The following is a 17,250-nucleotide window of genomic DNA, read 5'->3' on the forward strand; positions in this document are numbered from 1 at the left end:
AATTACACCCGGCTTAGGCTAATTTAACCTGAACCCGGTTAGCCTTCCCTGAAGCGTGGCAAGGCTGGTTGGGGGGCGATGGGAGAGTCAGGGTTACAGGTGGGTCTGAGGGAAAGCCAGGGGGTGCTGTGTACCTTTCTCCCTGCAGCCTCCATCCCAAGGCTTGCAGATGGTCACCCTGGGCAAAATGACTGGAGGGCCGGCACACAGGCTGCTTCCAAAAATTTAATAAATAATGGTTCTTTAAAACTGTATAAACTATAAATTACCATGCAGTCCTTATAATTTAAAATAATTTACAGGTTGAGGTAGGGAGGGGTGCCGGAGAGTGTGGAGGGGGGAGCTGGGAGAGGTTGAGGGCTGTCGGGCCGGTCAGGCTCTCCTCCCAGCTTTCCTGCTGAGCACACACACGCAGGCCGTGTCGATCCGGATGAACCGCCAGGCGGCCTGCTTGCCGTCCATGGTCAGCGCCTTGACGAAGGTGTGGGTCGTGGTACAATATGAGTTCCAGTGCTTCGAGTCGATGCCCCGGCATCCGCTGTCGACGGGATTGGGGTCCCGGCACTTGGTCTCAAAAAAGTACTGTTTGAATACACTGTTGTTGATGTTCACCTCTCCCAACACCATCACCTCCTTGCCCTTGATGTCCGTGGCGGTGGCCTTGTCCCCCACCCACACGCTGACGCTGTCGCACACCGAGAACTCCCCGCGGTGGAAGACAGGGTGGGACGACGACCGCTTGCTCCTGTGAGTCCTGTTGAAGGGGGCGGCCCCGCCGGCCTCCAAGTCCAGACCCTGAGCGTCCGCGGCCGCAGGTGGGGGCTGGGTGCTAAACAGCACGCGGGGTGAACGCAGGCGCCTCTTTTTAAACAGTTCCGGGTCCACGGTGATCTTGCGGGTCTGCCCTGCCACCCTGGCGGCTATCGCGGCTGCCGGGCCGCTGTGGGCTCTGCGGAGGGCTGTGTCAAGGGAGTGCTGAAGGTTAGTCCAGTGGGCTTGGGGGATGGCGTGTCCTGCTGGGACATTGCTCTGGGTGTGCGCTTCTGCCTGTACGCCGATCCAAAGAGCTGTGATCAGAGTGTAGAACAACATGGACATTACGCTGTGCACCTGGAATGAAACAGAAGTGAGGATTATTCCACCGAGCACTGGGTGTGGAGCAAGGGCAGTTTCTGGGTCCCTCGGAGTTGACCTCCCAAGAGGATGATGAGGAGGTTTCTCCTGGTGGCTAAGAGCAAGGAGACCCTGGAATTGACCATTCAAACTGAGACGCTTCTGAGAGTGAAGGGCGGTGCTACAACAGTTACACTGGGATGACAGGCTTAAACAGGGCTGGCTCCGACAACCTGGGTGTCTGGGCACCCCATCTACAGGGTGCACTTTCCCAGGAAGGGACGGAACCCCTGAAATTCTGCCCAGTGGTGTGGTATGAACTCGGCAGTGCTAGTTACAGAATTCTTTGAGTTCTCTGCCTGCCAGCGAGGCAGCCATGGGCAGGCGGTGTGTGTGCACCTGTGTGAAACAGGATGGCTGGGGAGTGATTCTGACACCTCTCCCAGTGCTGTCTCCTGCCCAACGGCTTGACTCCCCTGGGAAGGCAGTGGGCAGGGCTGCTGGGGACTTGTCTTGAAGCCTCAGCACTGAACACACCCTCTTCAGACAGTAGCACCGGGTCAGCTCTGAGATCTGGTGACTGAAAACCCATGAAGCACCATGTTTGGCAAAAAAAGTGAACATAGCTCTGGGACCATCTTAGCCAGTCCGTCTATTCAGCCACCAGCCATCTATTCGCGTCTATAAATGTGATACTGATAATGGTTTCTCTTGGCGTGAGTGATGCCTTTTTCAAATGCATTCGCTTCTAGTTTCTTATTAGTCTGTGAGTTAGGTTAGGATTTATCATCTCTCTTTCATATGCAAGGAAAGTGATCCGCAGAAATTAACTAACAGGCCTACAGCTGCAAACAAAAACCGGACCAGAAATAGAATCCAAACATGACCCCTTACTAAGCCAGTCTCCCCTTCCATCCTTCCTTCCTCCCCCACTTTCTCCTTCATTCTTAAGTGCGTCTTTTTAAAAATTATTTGATGTTAAGTGAGAGTAGACCAAATGGCATAAGTCATCTGTCCCCACAAGGCACTGCCAGCCCCTCTTAAGCATGTGCCAGATGGGGCTCTGCACTGCACTGTACTGCTTCCCCGCCAGCAGCCACCCCCAGGCCAACTAGCTGTGGGACTAGCTCTGTTCTTGAGCTCACTTTCGGTGAGCTCCTGTGCACACCTGTACGTGTGTACCAGCCATCACCTCTGGAAAGCTTCCCCAGATCTTCCTGGTAGGGTTAGAGGCATCCCCTAGAGAGGGTATTAAACTTCCAATTTGATCTCTCTCCCTCTCTCTCCCCACAGGTCATTCTGCTCCCTGCCTGCTCTTCCAGCCTGGCATGGGTACCACTTCCTCCTTGAGGTCTGCTCAGATCACCCCAGCGAAAAGCCGTCTCTTCCTGTTCTTAACTTCAGAAGTGTGTGTGTGTGTGTGTGTGTGTGTGTGTGTGTGTGTATGTGTGTGTGTATATGTGTGTGTATGTGTGTGTGTATGTGTGTATGTGTGTGTCTGTGTGTGTTCTCTCCTACTAAATCAGTGTAGTGGAAAGAACTCTGCACTGCCTCTGGGGTTAGGAAAACTTGTTTGGATTCCTAGCCCTGATACTTGTTAGCAGAGGAAAGTCACTTAATCCTCCTGAGCCCTTGTTTCCTCGTTGATAAAAAGCAGGCAATAAACACTATTTCACAGGGTTGTTGTTAGGATTAAATAGGTGCTCACACACCTATTTAATTCTGAGTCATTCCAATGTCCTGCGGTCAAGGACTTTTTTTTCTTCCGTTATATTGCTGCTGTTTCACTCTCAAAGCACACTCCATACATATCTTTTCCTAGCACGTAGGTTTACCTCTGTCAGGCTTCTTCTCAAGACTAATATTTGAGCCTGTCTCCCCACTGGCCGCAAGGTCCCAGAGGGCAGAGCCTGTCTCATCCACCTGCGCACTAGTCACTCCACCCCTTGTCTCCCATGGTGGTTTGTGCATAACCCTGCGGCCTCTCTGCATGCTGTGGATAATCGTTTACATGTCTGTCTCCCTGAGAGCACTTTGGAAGCGGTGCAATATGAATTTACGGGGGCCATGTGCAGTGCCTGGCATGTAGTAGGTCCTCAAACTCTGTAAGGAAAATGAATGAGAGAGTGAATGGGTATGGCCAGAGCAGCTCACCATCTGCCTTCTTTCCACCATGATGCCTGGTTTCTTTTGGATTTTGTGCCTGTGACCACGTGCTGCGTTCCTAATCTGTTTTAAAGTGATGCATTCTTCTCTGTAATGTATTTCTATTCAGCTGGAAATAGACAGCTCTTTGATGAGATACCAAGAATAAAACCACCAAATTCATCTCTCTCTGGTTACTTGGGAAAATGTTTGTGTTTGCTCCAGTTCTCCAGCCAGCCATGCAGAGGAAGCAGTGACACATCTGACTTTTCGACCATCACTGGTTGTGCTGGCTAATGGTCCTGCAGATAAGTGTCCAGCTGATTAGTCAGTTGGCAGCTAATTCAAGCCCTTTGCTTTTGCCTTTTCTTGTTTCATTTCTTTCTGCCTCTCAGTACACATTATCTCTCATCAGGTAGATGAAGGGAGAAGAAATGAAATGGAAATTCATCCCTTTATATCCATGTTAGTAACACTTAGAATTTGGATAGGGAAATGACTAAAAGATTAAAATGTAGGATTTTGATGGTAATAAGGGACATACTGCTCCCTATTTCCAATTACCAGAGGTTCCCACCTCATTCTGGAGTCCCCTCTTTGGTGAGCTCATCCTCTTCTAAGGAGTCAACTGAAGTTTCTGTGCAGTTGATGCCCATGCCAGGATCTCTGGTCCAACTCCTCTTTTGAAAGCCCATTCTGAATCCCCAGCTTCCTGATGGGCAACTCCCCATGGATGCTGACATTTTAAATGCAAGACATCCAAAACAAAAATCTTTGTTCTCATAATCCTCACTAGGATCATCATTCTCCCCTTCCTCCTCGTTACTCAACAGAAGCTGCCCCATTGGGGGCCACTTGATGATTTATGAATTAGTTCCACAGCTACTCTCTCTTGTGAGCATCTCTCCCCATCCTCCTAAACATGTTTCTCTGCATTTCCTTTTTCTGTTACTGGAGCCACCATTCCTTCATTCACCAGCTCCAAGCCTCAACCCATGACTGGACTCTTCTCTTTCCTCTTTGACCTCCATCCAGCCCTTTTTGTCTGCTTCAGTAGCATCTTTTTTTTATTATTTGTATTTTAAAAAAAATTTATTGGCGTATAGTTGGTTTACAATGTTGTGTTAGTTTCAGGTGTACAGCAAAGTGAATCAGTTATACATATAGATATAGCCACTCTTTTCTCTTTTTTTAGTAGTATCTCTTGAAACTATACTTTCTATTCTCACCTCTATGTTTCTATTCTCACCTCTATGTTCCCGGTTCAGGTCATGGAACAGTCTCCCAGCTGATGTCCTGTACCCTCATCTGTCTTCTCCCAATGCCTACCATCCTTGGCTGCCCCATTTAACTTCTTAAAGAAGTGCTCTGATCATATCACCCTGCTCAAAGGATCCAGTGGTGAGTGGTTGTCTAGTATGCCACTAGGTTGCTCAGCCTGGCAGACAGACCCTGCTCTCCTTCTACTCCCTTCACATATTTTGCATTCCAGGCAAACAGAATTCCTCAGAGGCAGTGCTTCCCCCCTGTTGCCCTTGGTTCAAACTCTTTTGTGCCAGGCATTCTTCCCTCTGTCCCTCCCTGTGCCTTTTCTGCTCTCCACCTCCGCTGGTTAGAGTCCTTCCTGTTGGCTTTAACACCCACCATAATAGCCGCCTCCACTGGGGAGCTTTTCCTATTTCCAAAGAGACCAGTTCTCTCCCTTCTCCATCTCTAAAAGCATTTCCTTAATGCTCTTTTTTTTTTTTTTTTAAGATTGAGATATAGTAATATATATGTTTATTTATTAATGTATAAAATAATAAGGTCGGGAAGCATAACTAATAATTACCTTGATTTCGATATAGTGATGAGCATGGATTTTTTGCTATGAAGTGATAAAAAATATCTCTTTTGTTTCACATCTTTATTGGAGTATAATTGCTTTACAATGGTGTGTTAGTTTCTGCTTTATAACAAAGTGAATCAGTTATACATATACATATGTTCCCTCTTACGTCTCCCTCCCTCCCACCCTCTCTATCCCACCCCTCTAGGTGGTCACAAAGCACCGAGCTGATCTCCCTGTGCTATGCGGCTGCTTCCCACTAGCTATCTACCTTACGTTCAGTAGCGTATATATGTCCATGCCTCTCTCTCACTTTGTCACAGCTTACCCTTCCCCCTCCCCATATCCTCAAGTCCATTCTCTAGTAGGTCTGTGTCTTTATTCCCGTCTTACCCCTAGGTTCTTCATGACATTTTTTTTCTTAGATTCCATATATATGTGTTAGCATACGGTATTTGTCTTTCTCTTTCTGACTTACTTCACTCTGTATGACAGACTCTAGGTCCATCCACCTCTTAATGCTCTTTTATGGCAACGTATTCCCCTCTTATCCTCCCACCTAGAGGGTAAAGTCCCTGGAGGCAGAAACGCATCCTGTCCATCTTTGTCGTGTGCACGTGACCTAGCCCTCGCAGGGAGCTCCACCTCTTAAGAGTCAGTGAGTGTGTGAACAAGTCTCCTCCTTCTGTGTCCCTTAATTTCTCCATCTGAGTGGTGATGTTTAAGGTGTCTTCCAACTCTGACACTCTTTGGGTTTAAGCAAGTATAAAATTTTCTGCCCTGCCTAGAACTCTGCTGGTTCTACTCAACTGACTACACAGAATTCTTAAAGCCTAATGCGCTACTCCTCATTGCACTGTCCAGATAACCTGTGGTACCTGGTGGCATTTGATCACAGTGGAGGTTTGCATCGTGGAGAGATTGTTTTATTGTTTCATTGAGATTTTAAAATGTTGCAAATATATCTCTCATTTGGGTCTTAGAGTAAAAGGTTTTTTTTTTTAATCGACTTACTCATAACAGAATGCCCCTATAATCTTTAAAAAAAAAAAAGTCTTTTGTTTAAAAGTCATGAGTGGATAAGAAAGAAAAGAAAAATTAGTGTGTTTTCTATTCTAGTAATTGAAAGCACAAAGCACTGTCTACAAAAGAACATTCTCTCCTTGACGTGAACCAGGGGAGGAGTTTTATTTATTTTTTAAAACAACCTTTGAAGCCTTTCTTCTGAAGAGATGACAGTCCTCACTGGGGCTTCACTAAGCAGAGACCTGTGAGCGGGATGATTAGCTGGGGAAGATGCAGTTAGGAGCTCACATGATGGAACATGTTCTGTTTAACGTGTGAATGTTCTGTGTTTGTTCTGCTCCCACCAGAATGGAAGATAAATGACTAAAAGTTGAGGGACCCGTCAGGGGCCTTTTATCCATCTACTCAAGGTCCGCCCAGCTTTCTTCACCCTCTCCCAGGCCAAAGGTACATTCTGTGGCTTTCCAGTGGTTCACACACTCCAATAATAAGAGGAGTTTCCTGCACCAGGTGAATGATTTCACACAGGTTCTGGCCTCACCTGAATAGGTGATGAAGCTGCTGGGCAGAGCTAAACAACTGGTCCACCTCTGTGGCCAGGACAGCTGATGGCGCTGGGGGGCCCGGCGACCGTGCCTTTGGAGGTGCATTGTAGAGGGAGAGAGAGAATTCCTGCCTTCGCGGGAGGAGTGTCGAGAGTGAGCTGTTAGTGATTCTCAGGCTAGAGATTAGATCAGCGAACCAGGGTCACTAAGCGTTAGTAGAAGAGGAAATCCTCGTGGCTGAGGAAATCCAGCCTCCTCCTCCATCTCACTCGCCACATTACGAGTGCGGGTCAGGAATCGTTTCTTGTTTTACACTTGGCCTCCACTTGCAACGTAAACTGGCTGCTGTCTTCAGCCTGGGACTCAGTTGGGTGTTGGGGCCTGCATGGAGTGAGCTTCCCAGGGAGAAATCCCTGAGGCAGCAGCGCAGAAAGGCACGGACAGAAAAAACTCCAGCTCCTCTGCAAGCATCTCCCAAGCTGAATTTATTATGGGGAAGCGTGAACTGGAAGGGACGTCAGAGTTGATCAAGGCCAGAGGTTCAGTGCATTAGAGTCACCTGGAGGACTTGTTAAACCACAGACTGCCGAGCCCACCCCCAGAGTTTCTGATTCAGTAGGTCTGGGGTGGGGCCCGAAAATCTGCATTTCCCACAAGTTCCCAGGTGATACTGATGCTGCTGGTTTGGACACCACATTCTGAGAACCACTCATCGAGTCCAATCCTTGAACCTTAGAGAGGAGAGAAATGGGCCTTGGAGAGGATCAGCGACCTGGGGTTATGCAGCTAGTGAGTGGCCGGCTCTGCACGTGGGCGTTTGGCATTGCTCAGCCTCAGCTGCTCTAGAGGCAAGAGGCCTGAGGCCACACGCGGACTGTAATTGATGGGCCCTGGGCTGCGTTTACTCAACCTCCAACATCAAAATGAAAATTCTGTTCAACAGGATGTGAGTTTTACCGTCCTGAAGCCATAAATCCAGATTCCAGGGAATAGTTGGACATTTAATTGTTTTATATCTTATTTATCGGGTTTCTAGACATCATGCAGACTTGATCCAAAAGCACTTAAAATGCCCACGATAGAAATATGCAGCCAGAAAGCACTAGCAGGTGCAGGCACCTGTGGATTTATTCTCTACTCCAGGATGGAATGGAAACAGAATCTACTGGTCTGAATTCTTAGAGACACATCTTAAAATGAATGAGGAGAGATCATAATTACATCACGATCAATTTAATTGTCTCATTACCCATCACAACAAACCTAGTAGGTGGGTCTTATTCTTCCCATTTTAAGGAGGAGGAAACAGAGACAGTAATAGTAAATAACTTGACCACAGGCAGAAGCCTGGTGGAAGTGGAACTCACCCCTGTCTTCAGACCTGGAGCTCTCCCCACCCTCCACTCCACGGCCAAGGGCATGAAGAGTGATCAGGGACCTTCAATCTCATAAGATCACCTGCTCAGACAGACCAGGAGCTGTGTGGAGGGTCTGACTGGCACTGTCTATTTGAGACCCTGTGTTCTGTGCCTTCAGAGGTGTGTGGCTCAGACTCTTACCATGTCCTTGGAAGCCATGGGGCCAGCCTGAGAGCATGGGCGACGTCCTCTCCAGATGAGCTAGGAGGGCCACATGTGCTGGGTCACTAGGAGCCACCCGGGTCCCTGCTGATTAACAGCTGGCACTGATGCCCCATCCTCAGCCTGGGGCTCATTTCCAGTTGTCCTGGCAGCTCTAGAGCTAGGAACCTTGGTGAGACAGATGCCTCTCAGGTGCTTACCTCAGTGTGGCCAGGACAGAAAGCTGCTCCTTCGGAAAAGCTGTTATTGGGCCCAGACGCTGAGCTGAGCTTGGGTCCAGCATGCCATCCAGCCCCTTGGACTGCACGACCCCGGGCCAGGACTCTGTGGGAGGAGAGAGCTGGCATTAGATCGGCTCTTCACTACGTTCTCTAGTGGACGGGTAGCTGTGTCCCAAGCAGGAGGGGAGGGAGGGGCCAACACAACAAACCCTGTTTTCTTTCTTTCTTTATTTTTTAAATTAATTAATTAATTTACTTATTTTGGTTGCATTGGGTCTTTGTTGCTGCGCGCGGGCTTTCTCTAGTTGTGGCAAGCGGGGGCTACTCTTTGTTGTGGTGCATGGGCTTCTTACTGCGGTGGCTTCTCTTGTTGCGGAGCACGGGCTCTAGGCACGCGAGCTCAGTAGTTGTGGCACGTGGGCTCAGTAGTTGTGGCTCGTGGGCTCTAGAGCACAGGCTTAGTAGTTGTGGCGCATGGGCTTAGTTGCTCCGTGGCATGTGGGATCTTCCCGGGCCAGGGCTCGAATCCATGTCCCCTGCATTGGCAGGTGGATTCTTAACCACTGCGCCACCAGGGATGTCCCAAACCCTGTTTTCTTGAGTGTTGGGACTTTACCAGCATCAGGACCAAAGGAGAAGACAGAGCTCAGCTACCAAAATTGCCAGGGGCCTGAACTTGCACAGACCTGCGGCAGCACCTGCCTCTCACTCTTGTGCCAGAGCTCTTGGTTTCTGCCTGGACACAGTCTATGGCTGATCTTACACGCAGTGTCGGTGCTTCTAGTCCCACATCAGAGTCCTGCTCTAGCAGTCCCCTAATCCAGGATTGAAATGGAATTATTCTGTACATTATACCCGCAGATACAGTAGACCCAACTCTGGACCAGCATAACTAAGGTAAATTACTCAGAAGAAAAAGTCCTGATGATTGAGAACATGTTGGTGTTTTGATGAGAATCTAGAACAAGTCATGGTGGCAAAGAAGGCAACCTGACCACTTGATAGATAACAGAGAGCTGTTACAGAACTAGGATGCCAATCTCAGAGTTCAGATTTTAGGAAAGTCACATTTTACGAATCAGGAGCTAGGGAGCTGATGCAATGAGCTGATGCAAAAGTTCTATTCAATTTTAGGTTGTAGTTCCTAGAAGCAATGGTAGGTGTCTGTTCTTTTACTTCTATAAACCTCGTGTATGTAGGTGTTTCATTCATTCATTCAACAACATTTCCTGAGCACGTATTTCTGCTATGTGCCAAGTACTCTCCTAGGTGCTAGGGACCCAGCAGTGAATAAGATCAACAAGGTCTCTGCTTTTGTGGAGTTTATAGTCTTGTGTGAATAAACATCTTCAGATTCTTTACATGCCCTGCAGGTAAGCAGTGTATGAGGATAGAGGGTGATAGCAGGGTGTAGTGAGGGGCCATTGTAGACAGGGTGCTCAGTGGAGAGTTCTCCGAGGAAGTGGCCTTCAAGTTGATATCTGAAGGATGAGAAGGAATGGGGGAGAGAGCATTCCAGGCAGAAGGAACAGCAAGTGCAAAGGCTCTGGGGTAGAAACAAGTCAAAGATGCTGAGCATGTAGGGAAGAGACCAAAGAAATGAGTTGGAGAGGTAGAAAGATGTAGGGAGGAACTATGGTTTTACCCTATGGGCAGTGGGAAGGGAGTGGAAGGCTTTAAGCTAGAGGGTTACGTGACATTTTTTGTGAATGAATGAATGAATGAATGGTTATGTCTATTGCAGAACTTGTCATAGGGTGGGGTAGCTCTCCCACCAAAAAGGTTGTAGAATGACATCTTTATCCTTCCTGTCTAGATTGTCTTTTCAACTCCCAAACCCCTTTTCCCATCAAGCCTCTTCCCAGTGGGGGGCTACCCCCACCCCCCATCTTCCTGCAACACCCCCTCTCATCTTGTGCTATGGAAGCAAATGTCAGTGAAGCCACCATGGCCCCCAAGTCCCTGATCACACAGAGGAGCTGGAGGACAAGGAAGTAGAAAGGGCCTTGGGTGGTTTTCCTGCTGTTAGAAGTTATGAAATTAAGGACTGAGATGTTACTATTCCTCTTTCTGACCCACTTTACTCAGAATATCATTTTTCCTCTAGAAGTACCAGAAAAACCTACACGTACTCAACTGTGGTTCAGGCCTAGAGATGAACACTTACTCAAACACCCTAAAAAAAGTTAGATTCCGTAGCAAAGACCATTTTCAGGCTCCCTCAGGGTTGCATTGAGCACAGGAGAGGGAGGATAGCAGGTTCCCCACAGCAAGAGGTGAGTATTCTAGGGTCTTGTTGCATCACTCATGGGAAGAGGATCTGGTCCACAAACCCTTCAGCTGGGTGTTTGGACAAACCCGACTGATCACCAGATTGGCATCTACAGAGCTCTGTCCTGGCCCATTTTGCTCTCATTTGTGGGTAAGTTGCCAAGTATCTTTAAACATCTCTGAGGCTTCTCCGTAGAATGAGGAACCAGCAGGGATGATAGCTAAGGTCTCCTCCAGCTCTGATCGCCTGTGATTCTATGGGCATTAGTGTTTCCAGCCTGCATCCTTACTGAGTGCTTAAGGAATGCTTTCCTGCCTGTCCAAACACTGGGATTTATTTATTTCATTAATTAAACACTAAACTTGGAGGCGCTGCACCAGCCACTGTGCTAAGTGCTAGGGAAGCAAAGAAGAATGAGACACAGCTCAACTTCCAAGAGCAAGTAAGCTAGAGGTAAGGAAAGCAAACACATGAACAGCATTTAAAGCACAATATGTTAAGTATGATAGATATCTGACATGATATGGAAAACATAGTGGAGGGAGGAGTTTGTTTTATTTGGCCAGATTAGCCAGAGACATATGTTCATAGAGGAAGGAACATTTGAGCAGGGTTCTTAAGGATGAATAGGAGAGCATCAGGGAAAAAGGGAAAGGCATCACAGAGCCCCAGAAGTCCAACATGGCTTAAGAGGGAGTCTTGGGGGAGGGTGAGAAAGGTATGTGATGGGCCTTATACAGTAGCAGGTACTTAGGAGCTTGCAGAGCTCACTGCTGTGACCTATCTGCTGACTGTACCTTCCTATGTGACACAAAAGGCCTACACTTTAATCTTTGGGACAATTAGGGAAGTAGGAGTGACTCTCTTTGAAAATATTCTATATATTCCACTGTAAGGCAGGATGGCCTCCAATCCAGCTGATTAGAAGGAGAGAGAATGTCGATCTAAATCAAACATTCCACAACTCCTAGGCAGACCTGCCTTCTTGGAGGATCAACTCTAGACCGACCACAAAGGGTTCCCTGGCCATATATCTGCAACCTCTGGGCCAAGCCACTTTTGCACGCCAGGGTCTCCTGCCAACCACATCTAGATGCCTGATTGCTATACTTGAGATCCTGTGTCTTTGGCCTTCTCTTGTTCAGTGTAGGTACCGGTAGTTTACTACTGGAGAGAGCAATTTCCGGCCCAGAATCCTGAAACACTAAGTGATTTTCATAGATATTGTTGTCATTGATTTTAGTCTTATGCTAGTGGAGGTTGGGGGCTCTGAAATTAAATCCGATTTAAATATTACCAATTTCTAATGCAAAGATATTAGGAACAAACAACCCAAATGCGTATCTATTCTTAAACTCAGGTGGTAAAATCACTTAGACAGTTTTCACACTTTTATAAAAGCATGGAAATAAATCTCAGGACAGTGTTCTGTTCCTTCTTACAGGGCACGAAAGAATGCTATTGAAATCTGGTGTACCCCTTCTAGACCAGGACAATGCTGGCCTGTTCTGGGTCTCAGGCTTTAAAGCAGTATTTCTCAAAGTGAGGTCTACCATAGTACTGGCAATATCTTGGAACTTGTTAGAAATGCAAATTCTTAGGCTCTACCATAGGCCTAGCAATGCTGAGTGAAACCCAGCAATCTGAGTTTTAATCTCTGCAGGTGATTCTTACGCACATCCAAATTTGAGAATCACTGTTTTGGAGGGTCCCATTCTGGTCCCCTTCCAATTGCAACCTCTCCCTTGGGTGAGGGATCCAGGGCTGAGAGAGAGTGATAACCCAGAGTCAGCCTACTGCTGTGGGGTGCCTGCTTGACTATAACTTTCCATTTCACGATCCACATTATGTCTAGACCACGCCCCAGAACCCCTGAGCAACCAGACCTGAGTCAGCTAGAGCTAAGGCATCTTCTGAAGACCCCCTGAGGTTAAGCGTGTTTGTATGGCCCTCTCTGTTGACACTTGTCTCAGCCTCCCCTTCACTTTCATATGGTCTCAATGATCTTTTGGTCAATTTCAGAATACAAACTGTTTTGTAAAGCTCCCAAGGTGACCCCAGGCAAAAGCCAGGGCTGAGAATCACAGCTGTACAGGAGGAATGGGAAACTTGACATTGGCTTTGATGAGCTAGCAATTAAGAAAAATTATCAAGAAATTAATATACCTCAGAAAATATAAAGTGCAGGTATGGTCACATCATAGGCAACAAGAAGGTATGAGAATATAGCTTGCAGACTCTCAGGGGGATATTGCCCCTGTCTCCCCTTCCCACCTCCCCACCCCCGGCAATTGTCTAGATATAATTGACATTTGTGAGTTGGAAAGTTTTCTTTTTACTCCTGGCATGCCACTTAAAATGTTCTTTGGTGTTGGAGCTATGGTTAGCTTATTATTAAGTCCAATGATTATTTGCTGACAGTTTTAGTACCAAAAACTGGGGGATGCCTGACCAAAAAGACTTCTTGGACCTCTCATTCCTCGCAGGTGCTGGGACACAACGGCTAGTCCCAAGAGCAGTTTACACCACATCAAAAACGCTAGAGCAGCTGGAGTGAACTGCAGCCTCTTTCCTCCTAGATTCCACCTGCTGGAGTTCTGTGGGCTGGGAAAACTCACTAGAAAGGCTGGGCATTAAGAACATGTTGCTGAAGGCATAATAATAACTTTTGGTGCTGTCGCTGTGGTTTTCACTGCTGTAACTGTTCCCCTTAATTCTCCCCTCTGTTAGTTCTTTCTCTGAGCCTATACACAAAGAAAATTTGAAATCTTTTACATTGAAAGTGTGTTTTCCTCATTTTTAGCCTAACCAGACGTTTTCTCGTACGGAATATGACTGTGGGGTCTGCTGACTAGGAGCTTTTTTTGGGGGGGAAAAATTCAGTTTGGGTCATTTTGAGATCATTTGATGTGTTTTAACTGTTTAGTTGTTTTGGCACATCTAATAGGAAAATAGCCTCTGGCAATAAGGACTTAGGAAGACATTAAGGTTCAGCAAAACCACTGTTCTTTTTGAAAGTTTCAATGCTGACAACTCTAAAGTGCCTTGCCACTTTTCTCTAAAAGAGAAATGGTCCTGTGGCTCTTTTGGAGATGCCCAGATAAATTACAAACTCTTCCTAGCATTTCCCAGAGAGGCAGCTCAAGGAAGAAGTCATCATGGTGTTGACCCTGAGCTTCAGAATCAAAGAGCATTTGCTACAAACGTGCGTGGCCTTCTGGGGTGTGTGGCAGGCCACAATTTGCATGGTATTTACCCGACTGGATTCATGAGCTGTGGATGCATGAGCTGTGCAATGCCAATACCACGGAGAGGTTTTTGTAACGTGGGTAATTACAATGACACGAATGTTGTAGAAGATAAGGCATCTAAACACACAGCAGCCTTCCATTGTACAGTTGTGGGCAGTACATTTTTGCAAGAATATGCTAGTAAATAACAGTCCTTGTAGTGTAGCCCATCAGCTTAGTAATACTAATGATATATCTATAATGTACGTTTGAGTGCCAGAAACAATCCAATAGTTTCAAACCCTTCTGCAACCCTAAGAAAACATCTCCTCGTTTCCAACTGGCTGATCCTTAAACCACAAGAAAAAGATCCATTTCAGTTGCGCATTGGGCCTTTCCTGACTGTTGTTCTAATACTTGGGACTAAGAGGTATTGAGGGAAAGGGGGACTCTCAGGTTGGTTGGAATCAAAGTTTACATCCAACGATACCAGCGCCTACTGAGGCCCTCAGCCCACTGTAGACCGAGATGCCCACCTGGGACAGAATACATGAATGGAAACAAAACATTGCCCGTGAATGCTAACTCAGATCCAAGCTCTTTATTCCATTTGCTTTATAGGATTCAATGTCCTCAGCTCTTCTTGAGCTCGCCTTTTCCTCTCAGTGTATGGTACGTTTCCCAAGCAACAGGTCAGGCAATATTACAACACATAAGTCTGTAATGCAATTCAGATGTAACTTCAGAAATTAAGACAAGCTAAAGATCCATAGCCCTGAAAAAGACCCGGGAAAAGTCCTGGCTAAACAGATACACAGTGTTCTAGGGCTTTTAAAATGCAGGCAGTTCATCCTTCCATTAAAGAGGGATAAGGGACAAGCTGTGGGGCTTGAATGTAAAGATCCTAGCAAAAGGTCACCCTTACTCAAAGTGTCCATGAGATGAGGCCATTTCTGTTTGAGCAGCTGGACTTCAATCTTACTGCAAAAACTGCTGCAACCCAACCACCCTGCATCAAAGGAAACATGGCTCACAGGTAGCCAGCACCAAACACATCCTGGGGACACCGAGTCCCAAGGGCACGTCAGATGCCATCCTACTCCACAGCCCCCCTGGAGTGACAACTCCCTCACTCTTCCGTGCTGACATTTCCTGGCTTGTCTGCTGACTTCACACCCAGAAAATGACTCAAAGTATGAAAGAGATAACTTGGCCCAGCTTTGCCCAGGCATGCAGCACATGTGAATTCTAGGTAACCGGAGGATTACCTAGATAAGAGCTGGAAATGAAGAATTTATTTCCCTGTGTGTTTGTCAGGGGTCTTTGGGCTGTTTTAGCTACTTCCTGTGTATGCCTTTAACTATCCCAGCCCCAAGTGGGCGCCTACTACACAGGTCATATACGCCTGATGGGGAATGTCAGAATGTCAGCGGACTGGTTAACTGTAATGAGGGGCTATTTGATGGGCATTTTAAAGCTCACTTTAAAGAGTTTCATCTAGCTCCTTCATTACCCCAGGAGGAAAGGTCAGAGGAGATGAAAACCTGCTGTCCTCCTAAAGTCACTTGATTCTCATACAATTATATTTCAGAACATTCTCAAACTTCTAGTGTTTCTTCTTTTAGGCTTTATTTGACCGTGACATCATGAACAAGAGCAAAACCCTGCACTGGGGAAATTTACTCCAGAGCTAACAAGGAACCCACAGAGTGCATCGTCTCCAGGGACCCAGAACATTGTGGGTAGTTAGAAATTCCAAAGATGAAGACAGACAGTTTTCCCCGCTCCATCACCCCCCGCCCACCCCGCACACACAGAGAAAGAAACCAGACACTCAGCCACTCAAGAGGTAAGTTTAGATGTTTAAGATTCAAAGAAATAAAAACTATTTATTTTAGAATCTCAGTTGTTATTTTACAGAATTATAGGCTGTTAGAGCTGTAAAGAAAGGGTCACTAGTGACTCTGCACTTCCCTTGATGGCCACGTCAAACAAGGCCCTGAGGCCTGGGGCTGGTTGCATTTTAGCCCCACCACTTATCAGCTGTGTGACCTTTAGCAAGTGACTTAACCTCTCTGTGCCTCAGTGTCTCCTCTCAAAGGTCAGAATAATTATACCTTCTACCTTGAGTTGTTGAGAGGCTTAAACAGAATAAGCATTTAGCCCAGTGGCTGGCACCTAGCTGGTGATACATAAATGTTAGCTATTCTTATCAATACCATTAAAGACATTCAGCTATAATCAGGCAGTGGGTTACTGGCAGGCTTGGTGTAGAACAGAAGGCAATGCCTCCTGTCCATCCCGTGCCCTGGTCTGGCTGTCTCTGGCAGGAAGAAATCCTGTTTGTGTTACAGTTGTTGTCTGTATTCCAGTCATTTTGGAATGGCTGGCCAGGCACATGCTCAGTGGCCCCGTCTGAGCAAGTGTGGAACACAGTCAGTCGGCAGCTGCAGGATGATTATCTGCAGTCATTTGCTGACAAAGATGCTGAGTAACGAACTAAGACATTTGTTTTTGAAATGATCCATTTTCTTCAGCCTTGTCGTAGTCAGGGGCAGGAAGCTACTCCAGCTATGACTAAAACTTGCCAGGCCCTGTACAGTTAATAGCATCTTTGCTTAGGGTGATTGCTGCCTAACAGGGAAAGTGGATCACAAGGAGAATAAAACACGGAGGTATCTTCATGGTCAAATTTATGCTCAGTTAGCCAGGGATTTGGGACAGATTTAGGTATCTGCTGGCTCGTTAACTTTTGGAGGTCTTGGGTGTTTTTCTCTCCATGGGGCAGTCTCAGAGGTTAGGCCCTTAATGAATGTTTATTGAACAGAATTGAAAACTCTTCCCACAGCTGCACCAGTTTATTCAAAGTAAATCATTATTTCATACGATATTGGTAAATAACAAGTGGTCCCAATTTATATTCCTGGATAACTGGGTAAGCCCCCCTTTCATGTTGGCGCTGTGGTGTTTTATTTAAGAAGGAGAATGCCCCGTTGCTGGGCCGACAGGTGCACCGCTGAGGAACCAAGTGTCTTAGCTCTCAGCAGCCCCTCATTCCGACTTCATGACAAGCACTAAAAAGCACACAGGTGTTGGGCAGAACAAACTCCTTATTTCCAGCTTGCTTATTTTTCTAGTTCAGAATTTCTTCGGAGAAAGCTATGCTCGAGTCCAGCCACTGGTTATGTTGTGCAATCCACTGGGATGGCAGTCACCTCATTGTTTAGTTACAACCCATGAAAAGATGAAGCAAAGAAAGAAAAAAGCAGAGCACACACATAGGGAATGAG

At 46.7% G+C, this 17,250-nt stretch overlaps 1 protein-coding gene across 10 annotated transcripts in view; it reads right to left on the reverse strand.

Moving 5' to 3' along the window:
• Positions 1-212: 212 nt before the first annotated feature.
• The window catches only part of NGF (nerve growth factor), a 50,601-nt gene continuing 33,563 nt past the window's right edge, over positions 213-17,250 (reverse strand). For all 10 annotated transcript variants that reach the window (XM_067727377.1, XM_067727368.1, XM_067727369.1 and 7 more), the window contains 2 exons: positions 8,438-8,561; positions 213-1,110 (listed from right to left, as the gene is read on the reverse strand). In XM_067727377.1, coding sequence (XP_067583478.1) covers positions 373-1,098 — 726 coding nt within the window. In that variant the 5' untranslated portion in view covers positions 1,099-1,110; positions 8,438-8,561 and the 3' untranslated portion in view covers positions 213-372. The remainder of the gene's footprint in view (positions 1,111-8,437; positions 8,562-17,250) is intronic.

The sequence above is a fragment of the Pseudorca crassidens genome, chromosome 2 (genome assembly GCF_039906515.1).
Source record: "Pseudorca crassidens isolate mPseCra1 chromosome 2, mPseCra1.hap1, whole genome shotgun sequence".
NCBI lineage: Eukaryota > Metazoa > Chordata > Mammalia > Artiodactyla > Delphinidae > Pseudorca > Pseudorca crassidens.